Source organism: Sprattus sprattus (assembly GCF_963457725.1).
Source record: "Sprattus sprattus genome assembly, chromosome: 2".
NCBI lineage: Eukaryota > Metazoa > Chordata > Actinopteri > Clupeiformes > Clupeidae > Sprattus > Sprattus sprattus.
Window position 1 is genome coordinate 70,182,731 of NC_137921.1, and position 15,342 is coordinate 70,198,072.

The 15,342-nt window shown below is 48.2% G+C and overlaps 1 protein-coding gene across 3 annotated transcripts in view; it reads left to right on the forward strand.

The window, feature by feature from the left end:
* The window catches only part of ches1 (checkpoint suppressor 1), a 37,985-nt gene that overhangs the window by 7,158 nt on the left and 15,485 nt on the right, over positions 1-15,342 (forward strand). For all 3 annotated transcript variants that reach the window (XM_080831783.1, XM_080831781.1, XM_080831782.1), the window contains exon 2: positions 11,344-11,948. In XM_080831783.1, the coding sequence (XP_080687909.1) occupies positions 11,358-11,948 (591 nt within the window). In that variant the 5' untranslated portion in view covers positions 11,344-11,357. The remainder of the gene's footprint in view (positions 1-11,343; positions 11,949-15,342) is intronic.

Sequence of the window (15,342 nt, forward strand, 5' to 3'; positions counted from 1 at the left end):
CCCTTTGCATCTACCTATATCATATCTGCACTAATGACCAACTATTGCTGCCAATGTTACTACTGCTCATACCCCATATATCTTGTACTGTCATATCTGTACTGTATAGGTACATCCCATCTATTTATTTTATATTACCACTATAGAATATAGAATAGCCTACTCTGAACTCTTGCTATCTGTACTTCTGGTAAGAACCCGTTGTCTCAGTACTTGCACTCTGTGCAATGACAATAAAGTTGAATCTAATCTAATTAATCTAATCTAATCTAATTTTTTGACCTCTTGATTTTTGGGGAAGTTCATGTGTAAAGCTGACCACAACCCCCTGTGTGCGCCAGTGTTGTCAATCACATGTGCGCGCGCAACATTTGCGTCATGTTATCATTGTCAACTTGTGGGAGTTGTATTGTTTAACGGTGAGTTCTTTGGTAGATTAAATTGTAAACTTTAAATACAAATGCTAGTACAACTTATATACATTATCTGTAAGGTTGTCAGTGTGCAGTGGTAATGTAAGTTGGATTCGTTTTCGTTTTTTCCGTGGAAATAAATGACAATGCTTGACCATATAGCTATTTGATTTGTCTCTTTAAAGAAATAAATGACAATGCTTGACCGTTTGTAGCTATTTGTTTTGTCTCTTTAAAAAAATAAATGACATTGCTTGACCGTGTAGCTATTTGTTTTGTCTGTGAGAAAGAGTAAGAGCTTTAATAAGAGTCTCAACCACGTTTATAGTAGCCTAGGCTATGTGCGCCGTGTCAACCACGTTTATTAGGCAATGCGCAATGCGCCTCGATCGGCCCGCTTCGTGCGCTACGCCTCAGATCGCATGCAATGCGCGTCTCATTCACCAGGTGAGGCGACTCGCATCGTGCGCTCCTCCTCTTAAAGAAATAAATGACATTGCTTGACCGTGTAGCTATTTGTTTTGTCTCTTTAAAAAATAAATGACATTGCTTGAGCGTGTAGCTATTTGTTTTGTCTGTGAGAAAGAGTAAGAGCTTTAATAAGAGTCTCAACCACGTTTATAGTAGGCTATGTGCGCCGTGTCAACCACGTTTATTAGGCAATGCGCAATGCGCCTCGAGCGGCCCGCTTCGTGCGCTACGCCTCAGATCGCATGCAATGCGCGTCTCATTCACCAGATGAGGCGTAGCGCATCGTGCGCTCCTCCTCTTATTGAATACCGGAACTTAGCTCCAAGTCAAGAAAGATGTCATTAATTCTGACTTAAGACACTTAAGTAAAGCTCACAAAGACAGTAAATGTGTTGAAGCTGGAAAGTTGGATGGAATGGCTGAGTCCATTGCTGTCGCTGGCCACCACAAAGAACCATGGTCCTTCACTATGGGTACTATTGTTGCATCACAGCCTCAACCCTGTGTCCTTGTGTCCACTCCCTCCGTCACCTGCAGTCCAAACACTCCTGGTGTCCTCTTTACCTCTCTATCAAGAACCCTAGAACGTTCCTGCCTTGAGAACCCTAGAGGTCCCACCGTCATTGAGACTGTGCCTCCACCTCAGTCCTCTTCCCTGTCCCCTTCTTTATGTCTCCTGCTCTCACTTGCACTCTGCTGCCGCTGTCGGTCTGCCTGTCTGTCGGTCTGTTTGTCTGTCGGTCTGTCGGCCTGTCCTTGCGTGGGCCTGTTTCCCTGGCAGAGCGAGGGGAAAAAATACCTTCCTGTATGATGTAAACACTGTGGTCCCAGAAACGCTCCCTGCAGCAGCCAAGCAGGGGGATGAGCCCTAGGAAGGCTGAGGAAGCCCTTTGCTTGGGCCACTCAGGCCACTCTCTCTCTCTCTCTCAAATTTCAAATTCAAATTCAAATTCAAATGAGCTTTATTGGCATGACAAATATAGTTTGCATTGCCAAAGCATAGCACAGACATAAATCTACACATATCAACAGACAAAAGTGTGTGTGTGTGTGTGTGTGTGTGCGTGTGTGTGGACCGTGTGTGTGTGTGATTGTGTGTGTGTGTGTGTGTGTGTGACTCTCTCTCTCTCTCTCTGTCTCTCTCTCTCTCTCTCTCTCTCTCTCTGTCTCTCTCTCTCTCTCTCTCTCTCTCTCTGCCTCTCTCTCTCTCTCTCTCTCTCTCTCTCGCTCTCTCGCTCTCTCTCTCTTTCTGCCTCCCTCTCTCTCTCTGTCTTTCTCTCTCTCTGTCTCTCTCTCTGTCTCTCTCTGTCTCTATCTTTCTCTCTCTCTTCTCTCTCTCTCTCTCTCTTTCTCTCTCTCTGTCTCGCTTTCTCTCTCTTTGTCTCGCTCATATGGGGACCCAGACAGTGGACTGAAGGAAGGACCGGCCTGTCTGCCCAGCATCTCTTGTTAGTGCTGCTGAATAGCTCTGGGAGCTCATATGCCTTGTCAGTGCCCCCCCTGCACTCCCAACCCAACTACCCACTACCCACCCCCTAGTCTTACCTGCTAGCCCACTACCCACCCCCCTAGTCTTACCTGGCTAGCCCACTACCCACCCCTAGTCTTACCTGGCTAGCCCACTACCCACCCCCTAGTCTTACCTGGCTAGCCCACTACCCACCCCCTAGTCTTACCTGGCTAGCCCACTACCCACCCCCTAGTCTTACCTGGCTAGCCCACTACCCACCCCCTAGTCTTACCTGGCTAGCCCACTACCCACCCCCTAGTCTTACCTGGCTAGCCCACTACCCACCCCCCTAGTCTGACCTAGCTAGCCCACTACCCACCCCCCTAGTCTGACCTAGCTAGCCCACTACCCCACCCCCTAGTCTGACCTAGCTAGCCCAGTGCTAGCGAGTTAAGGGGCAGCTAATCGGGTCCTCTTTTCCCTTTCACGCTCTTACATCTCTCACCACACTGCCTCCTCTGCAAACCTACACACACACACACACACACACACGCACGCACACACACACACACACACACACACACACACACACACACACACACACACACACACACACACACACACACACACACACACACACACACACACACACACACACACACACACACACACACACACACACAGTCAACCCTACACACACACCCCTTGACTCCTGTCACCTGAGACACTGGCTGGTATGTGGCGAACGTGAACAGCTGTGTGTCAGTCACGAGTGCCCCGGCACGTCTCATCTCATCTCACGCCCCCCTCCCCCTCCCCCTCCCACCCTCCCCAACTCATGGCACCAGCGGGGCTAAAGACGGCTCGGCTCACTCCTCTTTTCTTTTCTCACAACTGGAACCATCCTTGGAGAAACCAACCTCGAAAAGAGTGAGAGAGAGAGAGAGAGAAAGAGAGAGAGAATGACCACTGAAAAAAAAAAATTGTCTAGCGCAGCAGAACAGAACTCCAAAACCACCACATGAAGCAACTTTCAAAGAAGTGATCTGAATAATGTAATTATCTAAAATATCTAAATGATCATTTATGCACCCTCAGCCCTCAAGCGGCAGAGATGTGGAGTGTGTTCCAACCCTACACTTTGCACTAACCCCTGTAATACAGGGACCTGAAGTACAGGGCCCTGACATCTACAGTGCACTCCTCATCGCTCAGGGGGTGCTTTATCAAATAGAAGCACCTGGTGGAAGTGACGGACGCAAATCTGCTCGCGATTCCCGGGAAAACTAAATAGCCAGCTATCTTGCATAACTGCCATGCAATTCTAATGGTAATGCTACCTAACTTGGTATGCTAACTGCCGGTAGCCTATACATCGTGAAATCAACCAAAACACTGATGTCACTGGCTTTAATGTTAGTAGTACATTTAATATCAGTACAGTTGTTTAACACTGTCCAATGACTGACATAGCCATCTGTCGTTTATTTAGATGCACCTTTTTTCGGACTAGCCACAGGCACTGGGTGGGGGAATAGCCCGATAGCTTAGCATATCTGCCATGCAATTCGAATGGTAATGCTACCTAGCTTGGTATGCTAACTGTCGGTAGCCTATACATCGTGAAATCAACCAAAATACTGATGTCACTGGCTTTAATTTGATAATGGCATGTTAGTAGTGCATTTAATATCAGTACAGTTGTTTAATTACTACATTTACGGTCTGTAGCCTGGTGATCTACAGCCTCTGCCACCTTAGCCACCGCTAACCATCATGTCCGCCATTGTTTTCGTTCTAAAATGAAAAGCTAGCTTTGGCTCCTCCTGTTCCGTACGTAGCCGTTTTGGGGCGAGTAGTGACCATCAAATAACCCTACATAAATCGACCGAATTCAGGGTATGATACGGGCATTTTCAGTGCCCTGCATTCTGCGGATTTTGTCAGTGTGGCCCCCTAACCCCTGAAAGTCGGGGCTCGAAGGGCTCAAGTGGTCGACATGGAACACACTCGTGGTCTTCTCTCACTCCTTTGGTCACTCAGCACAGTGTCCTTGAATCAACCAGCCTCAAATCTGCTCTACCGAGCCTCAGGGCTCTTTGGACACAGCCTTAGAATGACCAGCACAAGCCTCCTCCTCTTCCTCCTCCTCCTCCTCTTCTGTCTCCTTGTCCTATTTCCTCCCCTTTCCTCTTCCCTTAGTTTATCTATCACTAAGGAGCGTGCATATTATGATGATTAAGCGCGGATAGCCGTTATACGAGAGGCCCTAAATGAAAGGGGCAAGGCAGCAGCGATAGCAGTAGCAGCAGCAGCAGGATGGGGGGACATGCTGCCTTGCTTAGCACGGCAGGGGCCAAGATGTGTGAATATGCAGCAGCTAAAGTCAGACTCGCTGACTCGTGCGCTTCAGGGCTCTGGAGGCGCCCGCAGGAGGAAGGTAATTCACGCGAGCACATGTTTGTGCCCATTTCTCTTCCTTGCTGCTTTCTTGTGCGTGTCCACGGCACTCTGTCTGAAGCGGTATGGTTGGATTTCTGAAAAAAGAGCAAAATGTACAGCTAAGCCTTGTCCATAAAAGGTAGATTGGGTGCCAAACTCCCGAGAAGGAGTTGGTGAGGGAAGGATGACTGCATGTGCGAGGCCTGTGAGAGCGAGCGCCAAGGACGCGAGAGGCCCAACTCATCAACCAGGAGTTTGATGTTGAGCAGAACTGCATCTGTGTCCACGGTTATGACAGAGGATCATGCAGGGGCGCATTTGATGAATATGAATCCAGCGCAGGCCTGTCAGCTCCCTCCTCTACTCCCCCCCTCTACCCCCCCTCCCCCCTCTACACCCCCCTCCCCCCTCTACCCCTCAGCCATGGGTCCTCTTCGGATGCACTGTGGAACTGGGCCTCTCTCTGGAGCGCCACGTCTAATCATGGCACCATCATCCCTCACTCTCATTACTCTGGCAGGTCCTGTCAAACAGCATACGCTCTAGGACACTTTGACTTTGAGATGCTGTTAATGACCTCGGGTTATTTCCCTATTCCCTAGTGATTAGGAATGAGTAAGAAAAGAGAGAAAGAGAGGGAGAGTGATGGAGAAAGAGGGAGAAAAAAGGGAGACAGAGAGAGAGAAAGACATTTAAGTGAGTGTTCTTTTGAAGTCCAGAGCTAAAAAAAAAACTCTCATTTCGTCAGGATTAGTTGGATCTGTGTGTTTTTTTGGCACCTGTGCAATGTCTGGTGTGGTGGTGGTTCGCTGAGCATCTTTCTTTCTTTTTTCTTTTTGCTGGAACGGCACCAGGCCTTGTGTCCACTGGTAGTCGTGGCATGCCAGATAGGGAGGCACACAGAGAGCTGGGCAATGGAGTGAAGCTATTGTTGCCATGGCATTATCAGCAGGCACAAACTTGGGGGCCAGTGGCAGGAGGCCCATGCTACTGTTTGCTGAAGATAAGTGGAGAAGCCCCAAGGCTGTGAAGAGCCACCATCTCCAGCCCCCACACTCACTGCCAGAGACATCTCCAGCCCTCACACTCACTGTTTAGTCACACTGATGTATGTGCGTCCAAATGGCTGGACTGTCTTCTACAAATGGCTGGACTGTCTTCTACAAATGGCTGGACTGTCTTTTGCAAATGACTGGACTGTCTTCTACAAATGGCTGGACTGTCTTCTACAAATGGCTGGACTGTCTTCTACAAATGGCTGGACTGTTTTCTACAAATGGCTGGGCTGTCTTCTACAAATGGCTTGACTGTTTTCTACAAATGGCTGGACTGTCTTCTGCAAATGGCAGGACTGTCTTCGACAAATGGCTTGACTGTCTTCTGCAAATGGCTGGACTGTCTTCTCCTCCACATGCTAAAGCTCCCTGGAGAAAGTGTTGTTGCGTTGCAAGGGAAACCACATCTCATCGATGTCAAAAGGATTATTAATCCTCTTTCAAATCAAAGGGTCAAAGCAATTTCTGTGACCTTGCTCTTGTGCTCCAGTCTGCAGGCTGTGTGTATGTGTGTGTGTGTGTGTGTATGTGTGTGTGTGTGTGTTGAGTGTGTGTGGTGGGGGGTTGCTTGTACAGACCTCTGTGAGTGAGGAGCAAGTAAAGCACACAGGGATCCTCTGGCGCGACACACCCAGGTCACCTTCACCGAGAAGAGATGGAGGGAGGCGGAGGAGAGAAAGAGAGGAGCAGAGATGGAAGGAGGTGGAGGAGGTGGAGGAGAGAAAGAGAGGAGCAGAGATGGAAGGAGGTGGAGGAGAGAAAGAGAGGATGGAGGGAGCAGAGATGGAAGGAGGTGGAGGAGAGAAAGAGAGGAGAAGAGATAGAAGGAGGTGGAGGAGAGAAAGAGAGGATGGAGGGAGCAGAGATGGAAGGAGGTGGAGGAGAGAAAGAGAGGAGAAGAGATAGAAGGAGGTGGAGGAGAGAAAGAGAGGATGGAGGGAGCAGAGATGGAAGGAGGTGGAGGAGAGAAAGAGAGGAGCAGAGATGGAAGGAGGTGGAGGAGAGAAAGAGAGGATGGAGGGAGCAGAGATGGAAGGCGAGGAGCTGTAGAGGGAGAGAATGGCAAACAGCATAAACCCTGAGCTGAGGGTGTCCGTGCAAACGGGCAATCCGTAGTGTTCTCAGAGCAATTCAACGACGCTCACCATCACTATCACCATCACGAAAAGCCTTTTATTGGTCACCTACCTGCCTGTCAGTGCTCTCCCCTGCCTATCGCAGATCTTCGTTTGACTGTGAAGGATTTCCCAGGCAGAAGAAAGTCCCAGTTCATCAGCAGCTGGGTCTCTGCGGTACTGCCAGAAAGGCACTTCACAGCTCACTGCTCTTCGGTCCATGGCTAGAGGGTGAAGTGGTTTTATTGCTCATGACACTGCGAGCCTGGAGACGGGTGGGTGAGAGAGGAAGCAGAGAGGGTGAGGAACACCCCCCCAAGAGAAATGATGACCTACGACCTCTGTGTCACAGCTCACAGGCCCCGTGGTGTTGGGGGGTGGGTAGAGGGCTGTGCGCTGTGCTGTGCAGAAGAGCAACTTGATTGGCTAGGTTTATGTACGTATGTGCCCTCATGTACGCCTAACGCTGTTGTCATGGGAACACAGGAAGTGGAAACTACACTAGAGAGGGGGGCGGTGGGTTGGGGTTAGGGGTGGCGGAGCATAGAAAACATTACATCTCTTTCCACACCCATGTTGACACACGCGCATACACACAGAAGGATGCGCACACACACACACACACAAACACACACACACACAAGCACACACACACACAGAAGTTTATTATTCTTGCTGCACCTCTCAGTCTCAATACATCAGCCCCCTAGAAGAGTGACAAAGGTGGCCTTTTAGCTATCAGAACCCCAGATTCACTTTGCTTGCTTGCATCATCCACACAATCTCTCAGCGCAGAAACAGAGAGAGAGAGGGAGAGAGAGAGGAAGAGAGAGAGAGAGAGGAGGGGGGGGAGAGACAGAGAGAGAGAGAGAGAGAGAGGAGGGGGGGGAGAGACAGAGAGAGAGAGAGAGAGAGAGAGAGAAAGAGAGAGAGAGAGAGAGGAGGGGGGGGAGGGACAGAGAGAGAGAGAGAGAGAGAGAGAAGGAGAGAAGGAGAGAGAGGAAGATAGAGGGAGAGAGATAGAGAGAGGAGGGGGGGGGAGAGACAGAGAGAGAGAGAGAGAGAGAGAGAGAGAGAGAAAGAGAGAGAGGAGGGGGGGGAGACAGAGAGAGAGAGAGAGAGAGAGAGAGAGAGAGAAGAGAGAGAGAGAGAGAAGGAGAGAAGGAGAGAGAGGAAGATAGAGGGAGAGAGAGGGGGGAGAGAGAGAAACTCTCCAGCTGAACAGAGCTTCTCTATTTATCCTCCTTTTTGCCGTCTCACACCCTGAAGTTTGGCTCTGCTGCTGTGAAAAGATGAATGGACTTGAGTGGAGGAGGAAAGCTATTTTTAGTTGTTGTTGAAAAAAAAATGTATTCTCTTCCTGCCGACGGTAAAGTAACCCCCTTCACAATACTAGCACACAAAGCAAAAACAGGAGGCTCTTTCCTGAAAAGGGAGTTCCTCACCTCACGCAGCAGTACAGTGTTTTCATGAGAGGGAATGAGTGGTTTGTGGGCACATGGGGTGGGGGGGGGGGGGGGACAAGGGAGGGCGGGGGGGGACAAATCGAGATTGGCAGCAGGCCGAATGAAATGAGATGACAGGCATCTCAAAATTAATCTTTTACTCGGTTAGTTTTGCCCCCTCCTCTCCTCCTGTGTTTTGTTTGCGGATTTTAGCGCATGCCTTGTTGAAACATGATGAGAAACGTTTACACCCCCCCCCCCCCCCCCCCACCCCCCCTTTTAGCCCCCCCCAAAAAGTGAATTGTTTTGGACTTGAACTGAACCCATCATTCCATTTGCCATTGCATTTGAAAAGACAAAGAAAATGTGACTTTTTTTTTCTATAAAAAGTGAAGGAGTGGTTTGTCAAGACTTTCAGAGGGGTGTGTGCACTGATGGTTTCGATAGGCCCCTACCTTGAGAAGTTTGGTCGTCATGGCAACAGTAAAATTAGCCAGGCCTTTTTCTGTCAGACATAGTGTTTCATGGCGATGCCACCATGGAAACATAACAAGTGAAGCCTGGGATGTGTGATCAACCCCACTGCCACTGGGAATACCATCGCATAGCTGCCCATCCCTGCTCACCTTGAGTAATGACTATGGCTATCGCCCGACTCTGGTCTCTGGTCTCGTAGTCAATTTGTTTACCATGGCTTTCTATTTTCAGCGTTTTTGTGCGTAATCTATCATCAGGCAATTTAAATAAATTACAGTCACTGTCAATTTATCGTGCTATTATTTCCGACGCTTGGGCTTGTTAATTAGACATGTACTCTCCATGGGAGATGCACGGAACAAAGGTTCTTTGTCAGTGGTGTATCTGGAGGTTGGCCCAACGTGTATTATTTTCTGATAATTGACGTGAATTTATATGAGGGTATACAGCGTTGAAATCCATGGAGGGTTGTGGAGGATCTACTCATGCCGCCACTGTCCTGGATTTTGAATGGTGAAAAAAGGCAAAAAGTGAATTGCCCTTTTAAATATAATGACGAAGAATCATGTGTTAAAAAAAAAAATAGTTTTGAGAATAACATTCGAAACATCTTCAAAAATAAAATAGAAATGTGTAGAAATACTGCACAAATCCATGGATGTGAAATGCAAAAAGCTCCTGGCCAGACAGCATATGTGGGGATTTGAATGTGAGCTGTAAAGAATCCGGTGTCTGTGTCTCTCGGTCTGTGATGGTGTGTGTGTGTGTGTGTGTGTGTGTGTGTCTGTGATGGTGTGTGTATAATTATCCCAGAGGTACACCCAGCCTTAATCTCACTCGTAAACCACACCTAGTTTCCACTGACCTCCAGGGATCTGCTCTCCAGATGTTCCTGTGTGTGTGTTTGTGTGTGTGTGTGTGTGTGTGTGTGTGTGTGTGTGTGTGTGTGTGTGTGTGTGTGTGTGTGTGTGTGTGTGTGTGCGAGAGAGTTTGTGTGTGCATATGTTTGTGTGTGTGTGTGTGTGTGTGTGTGTGTGTGTGTGTTTGTATGTGTGTGCGAGAGAGTTTGTGTGTGCATATGTTTGTGTGTGTGTGTGTGTGGGTGTGTGTGTGTGTGTGCACGAGAGAGTTTGTGTGTGCATATGTGTGTGTGTGTGTGTGTGTGTGCATATGTTTGGGAGTGCGGTGCATTATCTACAGGCTATGCTTGTTAAAAGGTAAACATAGTTCCAGTATATGTGGTACATGTACTTATAGGATACAGGTACACATATGTGGTTGTGTGTGTGTGTGTGTGTGTGTGTGTGTGTGTGTGTGGTTGTGTGTGAGCCTATGTTAGACGGCAGTAAGTAACTGTGGTGTGCCGATCGTTGGCAGAAGAGCTTTGGGGAGAGATTACCCACTGTGACTTCAGTGGTGTATGATAAGTTCTTATTTAGATAAGAATCTGCAGATAGATAGCTAGTCAGACCCCCTCTGTGATCCAGCCCTCAAGCAAACCACACATTCCACAATGCAAGAGAGCACAGGGCCATTTTGATGCATTTTAGTAGTGTGCGTGTGTGTGTGTGTGTGTGTGTGTGTGTGTGTGTGTGTGTGTGTGTGTGTGTGTGTGTGTGTGTGTGTGTGTGTGTGTGTGTGTGTGTGTGTGTGTGTGTGTGTGTGTGTGTGTGTGTGTGTGTGTGTGTGTGTGTGCGCGTGCGCGTGCGTGCGTGTGTGTGTGTGTAAGAGATAGAGAGAGATTGTGTGCATGCATGAGATGTCTGTGTGAGTAAGAGTGGAGTAAAGAGTGGAGAGATGAACAACAGGAGAAGCTGACAGACTATATAGGGTATAGGGTTTACGTGCTGCATCTATTGTAAAACGAGATCATGCTCCGACATTCTTTGACCTTGCTGTCGGACTCGTAATATGACACAGGCCTGATATTGCCGTGTAATATCCATGTTTGGAATGGAGGCGTAGGTTTGTCATTGATCTCTTTTAAATCCAGAAAAGCCATATCGTATGACTGAAAAATATCTGCACAGGATCCAAGTCCAATTCCATGCTGAGTGACCTTTTACTGTCTTTGTATGTCTAGTGAGTTCTGAGCCTGCGCAGAGTGAGCTTTGTGTTGATGCTTTCTGGCTAAAAGAGTTTGTCTTGGCCACGTTTTGCCAGCATATTGGAACACTTGTAACAAAAAGTATTAACTGGAAATGAAACATTGCTGGATGTTGAGATCAGTGTTGCCTGACAGTTTTTTTAAAGGCCTGAGAAACAAGCAGGGCTGATACTTCTACTATGTCCTTGCATTTAAGATCCCATGCTTCTAACGTGAGGTAACGTGACGTGCAATCAATAAAAGTCTTGAAGAGGGAGCTCTTCGTTTTCTGGCGAACGTAGATATCTCGTTGTCATATTTATCAGCTGGTGTCTGTCTTGCTTGGTTAACACCCACCTGTTGACCCCCATCCTCTCCCCTCCTAACAGGAGCCTTGGGCTGGATGGGACCCGTCATGCCACCGGGCAAGAAAGCGGAGGCCCCAAGTAACGGCAGCGTGGCACGCGGCCTGAGCCAGCTGTACCCCGACGGCGACGCGGGCGACCTGTCGCTCTCGCTGTCGGCCTCGCTGAGCCGCGCCGAGGACGAGGAGCTGACCAGCCTGAGCTGGCTGCACGAGACCAGCGACCTGCTGACCAGCCTGGGCCACCCCGGCCTGCGTAGCGTCAGCCCCGTCCAAGATGGAGGCACTGCTGCAAGCGAAGGCGGCGGCGGTAGAGGCGGCAGTGGTGGCCGCGGTGGCCGGGACCCTTCCCACCGCTCCTCGCCATCCTCCTCACCGGAGCCGTCCGAGCCAGGGGCGTACGATCTCCCGGTGGGGCCCAACCGCAAGCCGCCGTACTCCTTCAGCTGCCTCATCTTCATGGCCATCGAGGACGCGCCCGGCAAACAGCTGCCAGTCAAGGACATCTATGGCTGGATCCTGGAGCACTTCCCCTACTTCGCCAGTGCACCGACGGGCTGGAAGAACTCGGTGCGCCACAACCTCTCGCTCAACAAGTGCTTCAAGAAGGTGGATAAGGACCGCAGCCAGGTGGGTCTAGCCATGTTTGACAGTTTGGTTCCCCCCCTTGCTTGCAGGAGCCTTTGATTCCTTTCCTCTAGTTAAGAGCCGTGTGTGTGTTTGTGTGCATGTCCGTTTGTGTGTGTGTGTGTGTGAGTGTGTGTGTGTGTGTGTGTGTGTGAGTGTGTGTAAGTGTGTGTGTGTGTGTGTGTGTGTGTGTGTGGTTGTGTGTGTGTTTGTCATTGTGCTGCATTATTCTCTCGGATGAATGTACACTTTTATCTGTTAGCCTTCTTAAAAGCGTTCTGCCTGAATAGTTAATGAACCTTCTGCAAGGGTCTGTGTCTTTGAATAAAGCACTCCCCATGCTTTCTACATGGAAGGATGACTTTAACATTTCTCTTAAGTCATGTTGACTCACTGTGTTGTACGTATTAAGCCGTTTTTGAATTGGCTCTTTTTCCCCTTCAAAACTTGTATTTACAATTCAAAGTCATAGAAATGCCACCTGAAGCAAGAGAAACTTTAAGAACACGATTGCATGCTGGAGCTTTTTTGTGCTTTAATTGATCGTGTTTGGAACCTTTTTGCCTCTTGACATTTTACCCTGTGATCTGGTTATGTAAGGCTCCCCTTTAGCACAGTGTAGAAGACTAAGCTTGACTTTGAGCTCAAACACGAAATACTATGGCAACAAAGTAGACACAAGATAAACAACAAGTATGATGATCAGTATTGTTCCCTGTGCGTGACTGTGTGTGTATGTGTGTGTGTGTGTGTCTGTGAATGTGTGTGTGATTGTGCGAGTGTGTGTACCTGTCTCAGTGCTCCCACTCTCTCACGGCTGTGTCATCTGGTTCTAGGCTATGACTGCAAAGAGTTTGCCTTGTATACATATCTCCATAGTAACTAGGTTGCAGTTGACATGAAAAGTATGCAGTTGCTGTAGCAACAGGAAAACTGATTTGGCTGTGTTGCTGTGTGAGCACTATCTGTGTCAGGGAGTATGTGTGTGTGTGTGTGTGTGTGTGTGTGTGTGTGTGTGTGTGTGTGTGTGCGTGTGCGTGTGTGTGTGCTTGGGGTGTGTGACGAGGAAAATAAAGAGTGCTCCACAAGGCATGTTGAACAAATCGCTTTGGGGTTTGTGTAAAATGTCCCAGGTGAAAGCACCACTTTGTTTCTCCTCACAGTTCAATGGCATATTTGCCAACAGCTGTAATCATATCAGCTGGAATTATCATCCAGAATGACGAGAAAACATAATTTTAACACAGTAGATTTTCATTTTTGAGTGTATCTTCATGTGCTGAAAAAGGGTTCAAAGTTTGAATAGCCAAACCAGTCAAACCGGTCAAAATCAATTTGTCAAATTCGATTGAGAGCGGTATATGAAACAAACACCCGCTCTGCATGGCCTCTTTTAAGACGAGCTTGGCGGAAACCGCCGTTTTAGTGATAAACGCACTAAATCATATTTCCATCAGCTGGCAGATGTGGACGTTATTATGACAATGCCCCATTTGTTCCAGTGAGTGTATTTCTAGGTCACGTCCTGGCCCATGGAAAAGCTCACTGAGGTTAGCAGTGATTGTGTTTGGTATGCTCTGCTCCATGCATGCTATCTTTCTCTCTGCTTCTCTGCTTGTGTGTGTGTGTGTGTGTGTGTGTGTGTGTGTGTGTGTGTGTGTGTGTGTGTGTGTGTGTGTGTGTGGGCTTGTGAAAAGAAAGGGAAAACAAGAGAGAGCGAGAGAGACACAAAAAGGGAAACAGAAATGGCCTCTCATTGTTTGCAAACAGGATTCTTGCAGCACAACATGATATAAGCCTCACTGCCCTCTGCCCCTGTGCATCTGATAAAAACACGCCGGTGTGTGTGAGTGTGTGTGTGTGTGTGTGTGTGTGTGTGTGTGTCCCGCTAGAAAGCACACACTCCACAACAACAAAAATGCATTTTGAAAATGCATTGTGGTGAGCTGAGATTTTTTTTTTTTTTTTTCAAAAAAAGTAATTGTCATCTAGGCTTTTGCTAAGACAAGGGAAGATCTGCAGTGGCCAAGCATTTTAGCAGAACCATAAGCAGTGGGCTAGCGTCGGCATTGTTTAAAAGAGGGTGGGTACCCTGGGGAGTTCAGTGGTTATGGTGGTATGCAGACATTAAGGTCAGCAACAGAGTCGTACAACAACTCCCAGTCTGCTTTTATGGGACAAGGGAACCAGATGTTAAACAAAAAGCAAGTAGCAGCTCTGTTTTGGACGACGGGAGTGAAATCAGCTTAGGCTTTCAGATTCTCGTTCGGCTTTTTTTCCCCAAGTCTTCTTTTGCCTTCATCGTCATTCCATTTGTTCTGTGCTTTCCAAGAAGTCTTCTTCTTTTTTTTTAAACAGCTGGGTGAACGCGGCCCCCTTTAGAGTCTGGAGACCATCTGAAGGTGGAACTTTTAGACAATAACATGCTCAAATCTCCCTGACAGATCCACAAAAAGGATCTAGTAGAGAGCCTTATTGTCCTGAAGAACAGTTCTGACATATGTTCTCTGAGTTCTGTCCATTGACTGGCTGATTCAACAAATCCGTCCTCCCATCTTCTTGTTAGCATTTCCTCCTGGCTGCATTTCTTGCTCTGTGAAGGCTGTGTCAGTTTCTCACATGGCAGCACAATGCAAGGAAATCATGTTCTCTTTATAGGGTGGCTGTTGTAAGCTATTTTGCAATGCCTGGCTAGCCTTGCCAAGAAGTTCCAGCACAAAAGAAAGAGCTAGGAAAAGAAAGTCTGCCTCTCTTGAAGCTCGAGGAGTTTAGTCGAGAGCCCCATCACAGCTCAGGCGCGGTGGAATCTAAATAAAAAGCAAAGACAATAACCCTCTGGATTTAGAAAGCTGGGACAATGCATGTGAGCAAAGGATCTTCACAATGAAGCAGGTGAGCTGCCAGCCTGTCCCTAATTGGTGAAACAGGCACCCTGCTGTCCTCTTAGTCCGCGGTTCTTTAGGGAACGAATGATGCTTAATCTCTCTCTCTCTCTGTCTGTCTCTATCTCTATCTCTCTCTCTCTCTCTCTGTCTGTCTCTATCTCTCTCTCTCTCTCTCTCTCTGTCTGTCTCCATCTCTCTCTCTCTCTCTCTCTCTCTCTCTCTGTCTGTCTCTATCTCTTTCCCCTTCCTCGCTCTTTCCCTCCCCATTTCTCTTGCTCTCACTCTGTCTCTTTCTCTCCTTTTATTTTCCTCTTTTGCTTGCACTCCCTCCCCTTTTTTCTCTTTATCCCTCTCTCCCTGTCTCTTTCTCTCTCTTTCCCCTTTCTCTGTCCCCCCCCCCCCTCTCTCTCTCTTAGTTCATCCTCACTGTTGAGCTCTTCTGCCTTGTTGTTGTTGTTGTGCGAGTGAACGGGCCTGAGCGGGAGCACTTCAGCAGGACGACACAGATGGAG